The 16,147-nt window shown below is 39.8% G+C and overlaps 1 protein-coding gene across 5 annotated transcripts in view; it reads left to right on the top strand.

Moving 5' to 3' along the window:
• slc7a2 (solute carrier family 7 member 2) overlaps positions 1-16,147 on the top strand; it is a 140,911-nt gene that overhangs the window by 87,497 nt on the left and 37,267 nt on the right. For all 5 annotated transcript variants that reach the window (XM_072252640.1, XM_072252641.1, XM_072252644.1 and 2 more), the window contains 5 exons: positions 139-529; positions 3,855-4,010; positions 7,380-7,545; positions 13,453-13,586; positions 15,284-15,506. In XM_072252640.1, coding sequence (XP_072108741.1) covers positions 154-529; positions 3,855-4,010; positions 7,380-7,545; positions 13,453-13,586; positions 15,284-15,506 — 1,055 coding nt within the window. In that variant the 5' untranslated portion in view covers positions 139-153. The remainder of the gene's footprint in view (positions 1-138; positions 530-3,854; positions 4,011-7,379; positions 7,546-13,452; positions 13,587-15,283; positions 15,507-16,147) is intronic.

Raw genomic sequence — 16,147 nt, 5'->3', positions numbered from 1 at the left:
TAAAATTTGAATTAAGTTCTTGAGCAGTAATTATTTATGATGACTGATTAATGAAACCTTATTTCATGTAAAAGGAATTAAAGAACCAGACACATTTGCCTATGTATCAGTTCTAAAATATTTTTCTCTTTGTTTCAGCTATCCTTCTCAAAGATGATACGTTGCAGCTCAGTGCTGTCCTTCACTCGATGTTTGGTTCGTAGAAAGATTATAAGCCAGAGTGGCCTTGAAGAATCCAAGCTATGCCGTTGTTTGACCACCATAGACTTGATAGCACTGGGAGTTGGCAGCACTCTTGGTGCAGGTGTTTACGTTCTAGCTGGCGAGGTTGCGAAATGGGACTCTGGGCCCAGCATTATCATCTCTTTCCTAATTGCTGCATTGGCTTCGGTGATGGCTGGACTTTGCTATGCGGAGTTTGGAGCTCGTGTTCCGAAGACTGGTTCTGCATACTTATACAGTTATGTAACTGTTGGTGAACTCTGTGCATTCATCACAGGCTGGAATTTGATTCTTTCTTATGTCATTGGTAAGTGTTTTTACGTATTATAAATTAGATTCTATTTTTCATTTCTAAAACTTGGATTATTTTGGTTTGGCTGAAAAGTGCAGTAGAAATATATGCTTTTTTTAAAAAAAGCAACTGTTTTGGACCAGGAGAGATGAACCATTCATTTTTTTTTACATAGCCCAGTAGGCAAAGCTTTGTTGTAATCGTTGCCTGTGTTCCTCTATTGGTTATGTTGATTGTCTGACAATCCATAGTTCATAATTCCACTGTTGTGAGATCTGTAGAATCCTTGCTTCCTCAACACTACCTGCCCATCCAGCGATCTTTGTATTATCTCCAAATGTGGCCACCGAGCCATCAGTTCTGTCATCCAAATAGTTGTGAAAAGAAGCTGGACCAATACCGACCCCTGTGGAACACCAGTCTTCACCAGCAGCCAACCAGAACAGGCCACCTTTATTCTGCAAGTCAATCTTCTATTCATACCAGTGTTTTCCCTTTGCATTTGTTAGCAATATATTCTTTTATTATAAAGGCAATGTTCCTATCCAGAACAGATTACAATGAATTTCTGAATTCAGTGGATTCTAGTTAATTAGGTCATTGGTTAATCAGGACAACCACTTATTCGGGACAACTCTTAAAGAACAAAAACTAATTGAGAAAATAGCTGGGATTCCCTTTGTTTATTAGGGACATTATGCTGCTTAATTGGACAGGAGAATTGTGCTGAACAGTTTCTAACTAGTGTCAGTCTCGTGCATTTGTGTGGCCATTAGACACTACACTGTGCTTACAGTGAACAGCTTTTAAATGGTGCCAGTTATGTGTGTTTGTTTTCAAAAAGTAGTGATTTTTGTCACTGATTAAGGTTAGGAACTACCAAGAATTTGGAGGTATTGAAAGCACTGTATAAAGGCAGTCCATTATCTCCACTAGATATCTGTGCTGATTTTCTTCATTTAGAAGAACAATCAGAAGAACACGGCAGCATACACTGGATGAATTCCTCTGATAGCTATTGGGAACTAACAGTTTTATAGTACTATAGTAGTACTGGTAGTGTTCTAATTTGTTATGCATTTCATTTAAATACATAATTTGTTACTCAGTTAAATAGTAGTTTTTTTTATATACCTTTTTAACTATTCCCTTGAAACTTCACTATTTGGGACAGTCACTTAATTGTGCCAAAATGTACTGGGCCCGATGTGTCTCAATTAACCGGAATCCATTGTATTTTCTCTATGATAATGAAAGGTAAACTTTTGCAATACATTTAACTGGAAACTTAACTGGACGGTCATACAGATGCAAGAGCATGTCAGAACTTGATCATTCTGTGGCAAATAGTTCACCTTTGACATCCCAAATATTTTCACTGTCTACAAGGCATGGGAACTTGATGGCATAATCTTTATTTACCTGAATGAATGCACCTTCAATAACACTTAAGAATCTTAAAGTTATCCAACTGGTTTGACTGACATGCCTTCCACTGTTTTGTCCGTCATTGCCAGTGTCATGACGTCCTTGTATACCATCCACAAAAAGTGCTTTTTGAATCTCTGTACTACTCTAAAACGTGCAAACTCAAAGTCAAGGTCAGCAGGTGCTTAGAAGTACCACTACTTGTTGGTTCCCCTCAAATTGCACACTAACCTAATTAGAAAATTTATTACTGATTGATTTATTGGCATTAGTCAAAATTTTACCATCCTTGTACAGTAGCGGTTTGGGAATACTTTCTCACAGGCTGGTAAAAGGAGATGGCTCACCGTCACCTGCTTGAGAACAGTTTGGCATGGGCTTTTTCTTTTTGGTCTGCCTGGGATGCTTAATCCTTAAAGCTTAAAAGGAGTATTTATTAAGTCTTGACTTTGAAATCTGATTTTCCAGAATATTGTTTGCTAGTTCATTTGAAATTATTTAATACTATTACTGAGCTAGAATTTTGAATGCAAAAAATTGAACATATTGAATAATATATAGTAGAAATTATAGAAGTATAGAATTGTACAAATCCTTGGTTTATATCATAGTATTTTTTGATGTGCGAGTGGTCATATTAATGATTGATTATAATGGTTCATGGAATTGTTGAAATTAATATTTCCTTTAAACTGAAAATATTTATACTATGTTACTATTTTGTATTTTGATCTTTGTTTAAATTCGCATGTTTCTAGAAGATGTGACAGGTTTATAGGAGCATATGAAAAAATTAGCAGGCACGAAATGGGGAGCTAATGCTCACACACTTAGATCAACTGCCCTAGCACTCTGCTATGCACCTGCAGAATACTGTGCACCTGTGTGGGGCAGATCAGCCCATGCGAAGAAAATAGACCCGTTGCTTAACGAAGCCTGCGGAATAATCACAGGCACACTGCGCCCCACACCCACTAACATCACTTACAGACTTGCAGGCATTGCTCCCCCAGAGATCCGAAGACACACTACAACAAAAATTGAAAAAGGTAAACAGAACTCGGATCTGCGGCACCCACTACATCATCATGTGCCAGTTTCCAACCACCTGAAACCGAGGAAAAGCTTTGCTACAGTGGAGGAACTACCACACGGAACATCCCCCCAAAACATATAGGATTGACCTCTGGCCTCAAACAGAAGCCAGAACCCCACCAAACAATACAGTGCAAGACTCCACAGAAATGTTGCCAGATGGGGCACTGCTTAACAGACGGAAGCGGTGCACTCTCAACAGAGCGAGAGCGGGAGTTTGTAGGACGGGAGACAATATGGTGAAGAGGGGTTTAAAGACCAGCGAATCCTGTGAGTGTGGTGAAAGGGTGCAGAACATTGAACACGTTCTGCGCAACTGCTCACTCTCACCTGATTTAGTTGACACTGACCTGCTCTACAGCAACCAAACAACACTAAAGTGGCTGGCTGTCTGGTGTGACAAGCTATGATGAGGAGCATATCTGAGCATTAACTGCTTTAGTTCAATGATTATGGTGTGTGTAAAATAATCTTACCAGGAATAGTTCCAGAAATCAAATATAACCCTCACATGGAATTTAAACAGAAGCAATATGGATCGTAAACACAAAATACTCTGCAGGTGCTGGGGTCAAAGCAACACTCACAACACGCTGGAGGAACTCAGCAGGTCGGGCAGCATCCGTGGAAACGTTGACTGATCGTTTCCACGGATGCTGCCCGACCTGCTGAGTTCCTCCAGCGTGTTGTGAGAGAAGCAGTATGGATGTTTGGAATTGTATCAAGATCCGTGCAGTAATTATTCATCTGATAATTATCTTGTTTGATTATTCACAGTTTGATTTAATTACTTTTTTCACATTGTCTTTGTATCGAGGTACGTCAAGTGTTGCCAGGGCTTGGAGTGGTACCTTTGATGAACTTCTTGGCAAACAGATTGGAGTATTTTTTGGCACGTACTTCAGGATGCATTCACCAGGATTGGCAGAATATCCTGACTTCTTTGCTGTGTGTCTGATATTAATATTATCAGGTATAATTACATGAAGGTTGTACAATAAGCTGCCTTTATCCAGTAAACTGAAACATTTATCATAATAAATTGTGTACTTATTTCCAGACAGAACAATTAAAATACATTTAAGATGTAAATTTCTAGCTTAAGATATCGACATACAACCTAAAATAAATTTGCTGTATGGAAACAACTTGAACTGTTTTCTGTCAGGTGTCAGATATTCAGTGCCAACCTGATAGAATACCAGATGACCAGATCTAGGTAGGTAGTCGTGGTGGATGTGTCAAATATTGGAGAACATGGCTGTGGATGAGAGGAGGAAAGTTTGAAGGAGATTTATGAGGCAAGCTTTTTTTTAAACAGAGTAATAGATGCCAGATATGATAGCAATGTTTAAGATACAGGAACAGGCAGGGAATGGAGGGGTATAGAACATGTGCAGGAAAATGCAGTGGGCCATATGGCTTGTCCCTATGATCTATGTTCCATGTATGAAAAGATTGTTATTCAGATAGTTTTCATGCAGGCGTAATTTTTTATATGATAGTACATGAAAAGCCATCTCAGGATATCGGGAATAAGCTTTGCTGTATAGCCACACTTGGTCAAGTTGTTAGCAGCAGTTTTGCAAACTGGCTATTCTGTCAAGGAATGAATGAGTTCATTCACTTTAGTGACAGGTTCAGTGAAGAGATCCAACATCTTTCCACCAGCAGCTGCTCTATGTAACTGAGCTGCGACATAAGCAGAAACAATATTGGCCAGCACTGATTGCAAAGTGAGGGGTGAGTGTGAACAGAGGTGGATACAAAAGGATCATAGATTTAAGTTGACCTGTAAGTGAAAAAAGTGTAATGAAAATAATTTTTATGTGAGATTTGGAATGCTGTACGTGAAGGGTTAATGGTTAAGTCATTTTGTGTTTTCAAAATGAGAGTTTGGCATGGAAATAGCAGGGCGAAGAGGATAAAGGGAGAACCTGTGGTCTTCTGTTTTGGACAGAAAATGATGAAATATTTACCCTTTTTACAGTCTAATAGGTGAAGCTTATCCTTGGGGAAAGCAGTATTGACTTTATTTTCCAACTTTAAAATGATCTTGGATCAGTTTCAGATGATTCTTGATACATGAAAACTGCTGTTTTCTGCTTGCTTACTATAATGTCTATCAAGTCAAGTTTATTGTCATGTGCAAAGTACGGTGAGGTATGGTACAATGAAAATCTTGTAGCAGTATCACAGGCAATAGATGCAGTTGATAGTATAAATAGTAAATAAATCTATACATACCTTGTATAAGACGATGGAGAGGAAAAAACTGTTTAAAAACAGGACCTCCGTGCAAAAAAAGGAGAATTTATAGGAGATGCTCGAGATTTTTTCATAAGGTGTGATTAGAAATTCAATCATGTGATATTTTATTTTTCAATTTTGTGTACTGAAAATTGAATATTTTTTCCCCAAAGTGTGGTGAAGTGCAATACCAAGCACTTCAAGATCATTTTATCTCCTTAAATGTGACCAATCACTTCCAGCTGGGAGTGTCTTCCTATTATTTTGCATTGTTTGCACATGTGATAGTATTATCCTGTGTGCAATACTCCTATGGGAACATCACAGGGGAGTTTCAACAACATCGTCCTTGGAACAACCTTTGCTTGTATTGTCAAGGCAGCTTGTTTTTTTCTGAAAAGAACTGTAGATTGGGAACCCTGTTTGGCAAGTCCGTTTTCTTTTGTCATCCGGTTCCTTCACTAAAACTGTAGCAATCCCATCACCAGTAATTCCCAAAGTCCCTGCCAAGTTACTTCGATGCCTTCAGTTCCTTAATATTTTGATCTTTTAAACCCTCCTTAATAGTCCTGACTATCTGACTTGTGATCTCCTAAGAATCTCAAACGAGGACACAAGCTCTCCGCTGTAACCCTGCATTCAATCCAATGTGCTCAGTTGATGCACTAGAATTTTGAGGCCAATATTTTGTTGCTAAAAATTCTTAAGAGTGATAATTGATTTTTTAAAATTGATTATTTCCTTAAACGTGTGTGTTCGCTCAGCCCATTGTGAGATTTGGATTTATTTAACATTTTATTTGAAATCCAGCTTTCAGATTAAGTACAACTTCACAACCGCTATATTAATTTCTTCACTGTTACAACAGAAAGGAGGCCTTAGGTTGTTTATACGAGGACAGATGGATTTTGTATTTTTATCTCCAATGTACAAGAGAAACATTGGTTATTTTTTAAGAATCAATTGAAGGACTCCTAGCCTTGTAGAAAGTACTCTTAGGCAGTGTTTTAAGGCCTGTTAGGATGGTGCCTGTATCTACGTGCTGTAGTTGTTAAGTCTGCCAGGGATGGATCAGACAGATTTGAGTAACCCTGGAAGTTCCCTAAACATTTACTCCAACTTTTGTGGGGATGTGTGTTGAGGGTGGTGGAAATGCATTGGGTGGAATTTGCTGTATACGTTGGCAAGGAACAGAAATATCCAGCTCCTCTCTCATTTTATTAGTTTTGCTAATAAACATGACCAACATTGTGGTTGAATCATTTCTTATTTGCTATGGGTTTACAAGGGGTGATTGATAAGTTCGTGGCCTAAGGTAGACGGAGTCAATTTTAGAAAACCTAGCAACGTAGTCCCCTCCTACATGTACACACTTAGTCCAGCAGTCGTGGAGCATACGGATTCCTTCTTTGTAGAAGTAGTCCACAGCAAGGGTGATTGAGAAGTTCGTGGCCTAAGGTAGAAGGAGATGAGTTATACAGCTCCCACTACATGCACTTGCAGTTCAACTCTTTGAGTGACAAGACAGAAAGTTTGAAGTTAATAACTCATCTCCTTCTACTTTAGGCCATGAACGTATCAATCACCCCTGCTGTGGACCACTTCCGGAGGTCCAAGACACCGACTTCTACAAAGAAGGGATCTGTATGCTCCACGACCACTGGACTAAGTGTGTAAATGTAGGAAAAATAAATGTGCTAGGTTTTCTAAAATTGACTCCTCCTACCTTAGGCCACAGACTTATCAATCACCCCTCATACATTAGTGTGGGACGTAGTTCGAGCCCCAGCCGAGGCAACGTGTTGTGTCCTTGAGCAAGGCACTTAATCACACATTGCTCTGCAACGACATTGGTGCTAAGTTGTATGGGTCCTAATGCCCTTCCCTTGGACAACATTGGTGTCATGGAGAGGGGAGACTTGCAACATGGGCAACTGCTGGTCTTCCATACGACCTTGCTCAGGCCTGCGGCCTGGAGAGTGAAGACTTTCCAGGCGCAGATCCATGGTCTCGCAAGACTAACGGATGCCTTTACATTAGTGTGGCTAAAGGACCTGACTGATGATGCTTTTTAACGTTTTATCCATTTTAGGTCTTCTGTCATTTGGTGTAAAGGAGTCTGCTTGGGTCACCAAAGTATTTACTGCCATCAATATAGTGGTCCTTTTATTTGTTATGATTACGGGGTTTGTGAAAGGAGACCTGGAGAACTGGAAAATCAGTAAGGAGTTTCTCATTAACGTTACAGCAACCATAAGGTAAGTTTCTAAGTGGAAATTTAATGGTTGTTTTAAATGACCAGAAGTTTTGTTGAGTGTGTGGGAAAAGAATCCATCATTAGCAAGATGAGGGATTTTCAGGTCCCAATTTAATATTATTACCAGGAGGGAGGTTAGGAGAATTTTTTTATACAGATGGTTGCTATGCTTGCTACAGGATTTTGACGTGGAAATCCTTTAAGGGAAAGTTGTGTCAATATTTGGAAAGGGATCTCGGGCAGTGGAGCAGACTATGGGATTACTATTGAGTTGGTGGACCAAATGTGGCACAGATACTGGACCGGGTTTCTTTAGACGCAGAACTGTAGTAGAGCACAGAAGTGGTCCCTTTGACTCACCATATCATTGCCAATCTTTTTGCCCAAGTACACTAATCATGTTTGTCTGCATTAGGTCCATATCCTAAATCTTACCTACTTGGATATCTGGCTAAATACCTTTTAAACATAGTAATCGCATCCACCACCAGCACATTACACACTCCTCACTGATCAGACACTTCTGTATCTTGAACCTATGTTGTTTCGTTTCTGACATCCCTGCCATGGGTAAAAGATTATGACTACCTGCCCTATTTGCCCCTCATAATTTTATATACCTCCTAACAGGCCACTCCTTTGCTCCAGGAAAATAAGCACAGCCTATCCAATTTACCCCATAACTAAAGTCCTCCAATCCAGGCAACAACCCAATGAATCTCCTCTGCATTTTCTTCAGCACAAGCACATTCTTCCTCTACTATTTTGTTGTGTACAATGCTCATTTAACAATAATTTAACAATTTTGTATATAAAGTTATTCAATGTTCATCTTCTCAGCATATTCCTATTTAAAGACATTTATTTCTGGTTGTATAATAGCCATATGCATACTCTGTTTGATTTGAGAATATCCCAATACATTCATACTTTATTATCAGCCCATTAGGCTGTTCTACCCATTTGTTTGGTAAATGCTAACTTCAATACATTCTAAAGGGGGATAGTAAGCCATTGGCAGTCATTGTACATGCTGGTACCAACGACATGGGTAGGACAAGGGAGGCAGTCTTGAAGAGAGAATATAGGTAATTGGATAGGATGCTGAAAAGCGGGACCTCCAGGGTAGTGGTCTCTGGATTTCTGCCTATGCCACATGCCAGTGAGGGTAATAGGATGATTTAGCAAATGAATGTGTGGTTGAGGAATTCCTGCAGTGGGCAGGGTTTCAGATTTCTGGATCATTGGGATCTCTTCTGGGGAAGGTTTTGTACAAAAATGACGGTTACACCTGAACCCAAGGGGAACCTACATCCCTGCAGGCAGGTTTGCTCGAGCTGTTATGGTGGGTTTAAACTAATTTGGCAGGTATATGGGAAACTCAGTGATTGAGTTGAGGATGGGGCAGTTGGTATACAAATAGATGCAGTGTGTAGTGAGACTAAAGGAGGAGAGAGAGATGATGGGGCAAAATTGTAGTCAGTGGGATGAGTGGGAGTGCAACATGGCTCAAAATTGGAAAGGTAAAGAATACAGGACTGAGGGTGTTGTACTTAAATGCAAGTAGTATATGGAATAAGGTAATAATCTTGTAGCACAGTTGGAGATTGGCAGGTATGACTTTGTGGGCATCACTGAGTCATGGCTGATAGAAGATCATAGTTGGGAGCTTAATATCCAAGAATACACTTTGTATCAAAAGGACAGGCTGGTACGCAGAGGAGGTGGGGTGCTCTGTTGGTTTAAAAAAAAAAAAAAATCCTTAGAGGTGACATAGAACATAATACAAGAAATATGAGCAGGAGTAGGCTATCTGGCCCATCAAGCCTGTTATGCCATTCAATAAGATCATGGCTGATCTGGCCATGGACTTGTCTCCATCTGCCTGCCTTTTCCCCATATCCTTTAATTCCCCTACTATGCAAAAATCTATCCAACCTTGCCTTAAGTATATTACTGAGGTAACCTCCACTGCTTCATTGGGCAGAAAATTCATCAGATTCACCACTCTCTGGGAAAAGAAGTTCCTCCTCTCCGTCCTAAATCTGCTCCCCCGAGTCTTGAGGCTATGTCCCCTAGTCGTAGGGTTGAAAGATGTAGGATCCTTGTGGGTAAAGTTGTTATAATAAAAAAAAAATGCATGGGTAAAAAGGCTGTGGGAGTTAGATACAGGTCTCTGAACTGTAGCCAGGATGTGGGCTACAAATTATAACAGGAGATAGAAAAGGCATTTAAAAAGGTCAGTGTTACAATGGTCATGGGAGATTTCAATATGCAACTATATTGTGGGAATATCAGGTTGGTGTTGGATCCCAAGAGATGGAATTTGTAGAATGCCTACATACTAGCCTTTTAGAGCAGCTTGTGATTGAACCCACTAGGGGAAAGGCAATTCTGGAGCTGATGTTGTGCAATGAATCAGATTTGATTAGGGAGCTTAAAGTGAGGAAACTTTTAGGAGGCAGTGATCATAGTATGATAGAATTCACCCAGCGGTTTCAGAGGGAGAAGCTAAATTCAGATCGATCAGTATTACAGTGGAGTAAAGGGAATTACAGAGGCATGAGAAGAGCTGGCCGAAGTGGATTGGAAGGGGACATGAGTGGGGATGATGGCAGAACAGCAATGGCTGGTGTTTCTGGGGGCAATTTGGAAGGCGCTGGTTGGAATTATCCCAAAGACAGAGAAGTATGCTAAAGGGAGGATGGGGCAACTGTGGCTGACAAGGGAAGTCAAAGGCTGCATAAAAGCAAAAGAGAGAGCATATAATATAGCAAAAATTAGTAGGAAGTTAGAGAATTGGGAAGCTTTTAAAAACCAACAGGAGGCAATTCAGAATCAGAATCAGGTTTATTATCACCGGCATATGATGTGAAATTTGTTAACTTAGCAGCAGCAGTTCAATGCAATACATAATCCAGTAGAGAGGGAAAAAATAATAATAAAATATTAAAAAAACAAATAAATTAATTGTGTATATTGAATAGATTTTTTTTTAAATATGCAAAAACAGAAATACTGTTTTTTTTTAAAGTGAGGTAGTGTCCAAAGATTCAACATCCATTTAGGAATCGGATGACAGAGGGGAAGAAGTTGTTCCTGAATCACTGGGTGTGTGCCTTCAGGCTTCTGTATCTCCTACCTGATGGTAACAGTGAGAAAAGGGCACGCCCTGGGTGCTGGAGGTCCTTAATAATGGACGCTGCCTTTCTGAGACACTGCTCCCTAAAGCTGTCTTGGGTACTTTGTAGGCTAGTGCTGACTAGATTTACAACCTTCTGCAGCTTCTTTCGGTCCTGTGCAGTAGCCCCTCCATACCAGACAGTGACGCAGCCTGTCAGAATGCTTTCCACGGTACAACTACTGTATAGAAGTTTTTGAGTCTGTTTGTTGACATGCCAAATCTCTTCAAACACCTAATAAAGTATTAGGTGTTTTGCCTACTTTATGACTACATTGATATGTTGGGACCAGGTTAGATCCTCAGAGACCTTGACACCCGGAACTTGAAGTTGCTCACTCTCTCCACTTCTGATCCCTCTATGAGGATTGGTATGTGTTCCTTCATCTCGCCCTATCTGAAGTCCACAATCAGCTCTTTCGTCTTACTGACGTTGAGTGCCAGGTTGTTGCTGTAGCACCACTGGCACTCAGTTTGCATATCTCACTCCTGTGCGCCCTCTCGTCACCACCTAAGATTCTACCAACAATGGTTGTATAGTCAGCAAATTTGTAGTTGGTATTTGAGCTATGCCTAGCCACACAGTCGTGATTATAAAGAGAGTAGAGCAGTGGGCTAAGCACACACCCCTGAGGTGTGCTAGTGTTGATCGTCAGTGAGGAGAATATGTTATCACCAATCCACACAGATTGTGGTCTTCCGATTATGAAGTCCAGGATCCAATTGCAGAGGGAGGTTAAAACAGCCACAAGGGGAGACAAAAGATGAAATATGAAAGTAAGCTAACAAGTAATGTAAAAGGATACAAAAACACTTTTCAGATATATAAAGAGTAAAAGAAAGGTGAAGTGGATGTCAGACTGCTTGGAAAATGACACTGGAGAGGTAGTAATGGGGTACAAAGATATAGCAGATGAACTTGAGTACTTTGCATCAGTCATCAGTGGAAGACACTAGCAGTATGCCAGAAATTTGAGTGTTGGGAGCAGAAGATAGGTGGACAGGCGTATAGTGTTGAGTAAGCAGAGAGGCTACAGAAGGTCTTAAACAGATTGGGAGAATAGGCAAAAAGAGTGGTAGATGGAATACAATGTTGGGAAGTGTATGGTTGTGCACTTTGGTAGAAGAAATGGAAGAGTAGACTGTTTTCTAAATGAAAGAAAATTCAAAACTCTTGAGGTACAAAGGGACTTGGGAGTCCTTATGTAGGATTCCCTAAAGGTTAATTTGCAGACCTAGTCAGTGGTCAGGAGAGCAAATATAGGTTAATTAAAAGGAAAAGCATTCATTTTGAGATGACTAGGATGTAATGTTTATGCTTTATAAGGCACTGGTAAGGCCTCATTTAGAGTATTATGGGCAGTTTCGTTCCCCTTATCTAAGAAGGAACGTGCTGACAATGGAGTAGGTTCAGAGGAGGTTCCCGAGACTGATACCATGAATGGAAGGGTTACTAGATGAGGTCCAGTTGTTGGCTTCAGGCCTGTACTCAGTGGAATCCACAAGAATGAGGGGTGACCTCACTGAAACCTATCAAATGTTGAAAGACCTTGATAGAGTGAATGTGGAGAGGATGTTTCCTGTAGTGTGTGAGTCTAGGACCAGAAGGCACAGCCTCAGAATACATCTCCATTTAGAATGGAGATGAAGGGAATTTCCTTGGTCAGACGGTGGTGAATCTGTGGAATTCATTGCCACAGACAGCTGTGGGGACCAAGTCCTTGAGTATATCTTAAGCGGAGGTTTGAAAGGTTCTTGATTTATTTTTTTAAAAATTTAGATATACAATGCTGAATGGGCCTTTCCAGCCCATTAGCCACACTGACCAGCAATCCCAATTTAACACTAACCCAATCACAGGGCAGGTTACAATGACCAATTAACCTACCCAGTACTACTTTGGACTTTGGGAGGAAACAGGAACACCCAGGGAAAACCTACATGTTCTACAAGCAGGATGTATAAACTCCTTAGACACCAGGATTGAGCTCTGAACTCAAGTCCCAAGTTGTAATAGCGTCGCGCTAACCTCTGTATTGCTGTGGTGTCAAGGAAAGGCGTCAAAAGTGATGGGGAGAAGACAGGAAAATGGGGTTGAGAGGGATGATGATGAAATGGAGGAGCAGACTCGATGGGCTGAATGGCCTAATTGTACTCCTATGTCTTATAGTTATGTTACAAAAACAACATTGACCCAGACATTTATTTTTGTATTGCATACTGTAACTTCAAAGGACTAAAATTTTTAGAAATTGTTGGGGTTTTAATAAAAAGCACTGAGTTAGTGATGGCAAACCTGTGGCATGTGTGCCCAAAATGGCATGCACAAACATTTGTTGTCATGTGGCGTGCATTGCTGGACTCAACTTCTTAAACCTATAATGATTAAAAGGAGCAGATTTTTTTTTACAACCTGAGGGCAGTGAGATGTCTCACACCAGCTTGGTGCCAGCTAGACAATTGTTAGAACAAAAACAATGGATCAAAAATCGTGATAAAAGTATTAACTATTTAGACTATGTAACTGTGGCATCCTATATTGGTTTCAAACATGCTGACATAAATTGGAAACTTGTTTCATCATATAGACACAAATTTAACTAAATCCCATGCGAGTGTTTTGTGTTTCCCACGCATTCCATGCATCTTGTGTTTGAAATGATTTTTATCCGAGTAAAGTTGAGTTTATAGAGTAAACAAAATGTATATTTTGTCTCCATTTCATAGCAATTCATCTGCAGAGAATGTCACCAGCACTTATGGTGTGGGTGGTTTTACACCATATGGATTAAGTGGAACATTAGCTGGTGCTGCTACCTGCTTTTATGCTTTTGTTGGGTTTGACTGTATTGCCACTACAGGTAAGAACCAACCTTTTATTTATCACATCATTATTTAATGTATTTCTTTATGTAACAATAATCTACTATATGCAGTGGCAATTTTGGACATTTCCAGAGGTAAATCCAGTGATTTCACACTCTACTAGAGTAGCATAAATAAAGGGTGTACGAGTTTGGGCATTAATACCCTAACCCTTATTCACTCTAGTTGCTCTCTTCGTATGTGACTTTCTACTTATTGAGAGAGCTCAAATATAACTGAACTCCAGTAATGATGTGCACTTAAGGGCTATGTCTGTCATTACCCTCTAATATTTTGGCCCGTTTGAGGAGGATCTTGTATGTGTAATTACTTTTCTAAACTTAAAATCATTGTTGTTTCTTGGTCACATGTGGTTTTGAGTAAGATGACTGCTTAACAGGTGAAGTAAAACATGGGTAGTTTAACAGTAAGGTTTCCCATTGCCCGTACAATGTTTTGTTCCAGTAACTGCAAAATACAATTATGATTGCCTTTTTCCTGCTCAGCCAGCAGCACAAGAACACTTCTCCGAAATGTTGTTTCTTTTTGTCAAATGAAACTTGTGTACCAAGAAGAATTGTATTTGATTCCTAAATTTAGAAAGAAAGGGATGGATTTTTATTATCAAATTCACGAGGAACTACAGGTTATTGAATGTAAATCTATCCTTTTTCGCTTCTGTGTGCATGTATGCCCCATAAATTTAAATTTTGTGCTGTCCTTGAAATTCTGCTTCTTTTGGATAGAAGTTAATTTCATTACAAATTTTATTAACTGTTTCATTTATGTTCTAAGTGTTAGAGTGAGTTTTTGGGTAGATGATTCATTTTCACTTAAATGACTTTGGCCTCCAGTCTTCTGCTTGACAAAGTACTGTGGATTGAGTTCACAATGCATTTCCTAAAAGCTGTGAATACCAGACACTGCTGACGCCGTAGTTTGACCAGATACTGTAGTTTCGAAGACAGTATTATCTATACTTTATAAATATGAATTCTCCTCTATGTTAGCACGTAAAAAAAACACAAATAAATGTATTGTGGCTTTAACTTGCATTCTTAAAGGCTGTGAGTACCAACCCAGACATGCAGGCATCAGGAGGAAAGGATGAAGTTAGAAGGTGTGATGTCGTGTATGTAGCTTCAAAAGAAAGCATTGTCTATGCATTGTCTATACTTTGTAAATAGGGATTGCCCTTTGTGTTTAGCAAATTAATATCAAGCCCACTTTGGGCTAGCAGACCTTTCCACCAAAGGGTCTCCGTATGATGCTTGTTGTACCTTGTTTTGTCGGATAAAGTAGCTGCCAGTAACTCTGTCTCTCCAGTGATTTCATTCACGCTACAACACTAAACATAGCATTACTTGCCATCTCTCCCATCTTGTCATTGCTACAGAAAAAGCCAGATGTTCTGCTCCCTCATCCAGTGTTACTGTTTTTCCTTATTTGCATCGCTGTTCTTTTGATCCAAGTACTTCGTATTTATTATCAAAAGTGCAGTGCAATCACCATCAGAAATTCATTGCTTATAACATAAACATCTATTACTGCACTTCTGGCAAAATAACATGACGGAGGGCAGCTCTGTGACATATCTTTATTTTTTACTGACCTTTAACCAATCAACAAGGTTCACTATTCAGTGGTAATTATTTGTATGCAAGCCACAAAATGTTCCTTGTTACCATTCTAGGTGAAGAGGTGAAAAATCCTCAAAAGGCTATTCCCATTGGAATTGTGACTTCCCTTTTGGTGTGCTTCCTGGCTTACTTTGGAGTTTCTGCTGCGCTCACCCTCATGATGCCGTACTACTTGCTGGACGCTCGGAGCCCACTTCCTGTTGCCTTTCAGTATATCGGCTGGGGCCCTGCAAAATACCTGGTGGCTGTCGGATCTCTCTGTGCTTTGTCAACAAGGTATGAAAATAATTGTCCAACTTGTGAGTACATCATCGGAATAGCTTTTGGTACAGCATTCCTACATAAAGCAGAATCTCTGCTCCTTTCCCCACTCTCAATTGGAATATTTCATGTACAAAATAATTTTGTAATCAAGTTGAACTTGTTTCATCTGATCATGTGTAAAATTATGTAATGGCTGTGAGGAAGTGGCTTATCCATAAACTTTATGTTTAACAGTATGTGCAGCACCTGTTTACGGAATACACAATTTCCTTTATTTCCTAAATTATACTAATTTAAATTCTTTCGTATACTTTCAATATCAACTTCTATTTAAACTTACCTTCTTCTATGCATGACCATTATTTCGAGGCTTTTCTGTTGTAATTTGAAAACAAGGCCATCTTTAGCCAGTTGACTGAATCTGCCACTGCCAAATTCCTGGACTTTTTTCTAACCAGTTCACCTCCACCAGCACCCTCCTCCTTCTGGCAGAACTGGTCCTCACTCTCAACAAATTTTCCTTCAGTTCCTCCCACTTCCTCCAGTCTCGTGGGGTGGCCATGGGCACCCACATGTTTTATATTTAAAAAAATCCCTTCCCACCACTCCACCCCCCCCTTTCTATTTGTACTCTGGCCTCTTGCCTCTTCTCA

Source organism: Mobula birostris, chromosome 3 (assembly GCF_030028105.1).
Source record: "Mobula birostris isolate sMobBir1 chromosome 3, sMobBir1.hap1, whole genome shotgun sequence".
NCBI lineage: Eukaryota > Metazoa > Chordata > Chondrichthyes > Myliobatiformes > Myliobatidae > Mobula > Mobula birostris.
Note: the sequence above shows the minus strand (reverse complement) of the source record. Positions and strands in the feature narration are given on the sequence as shown.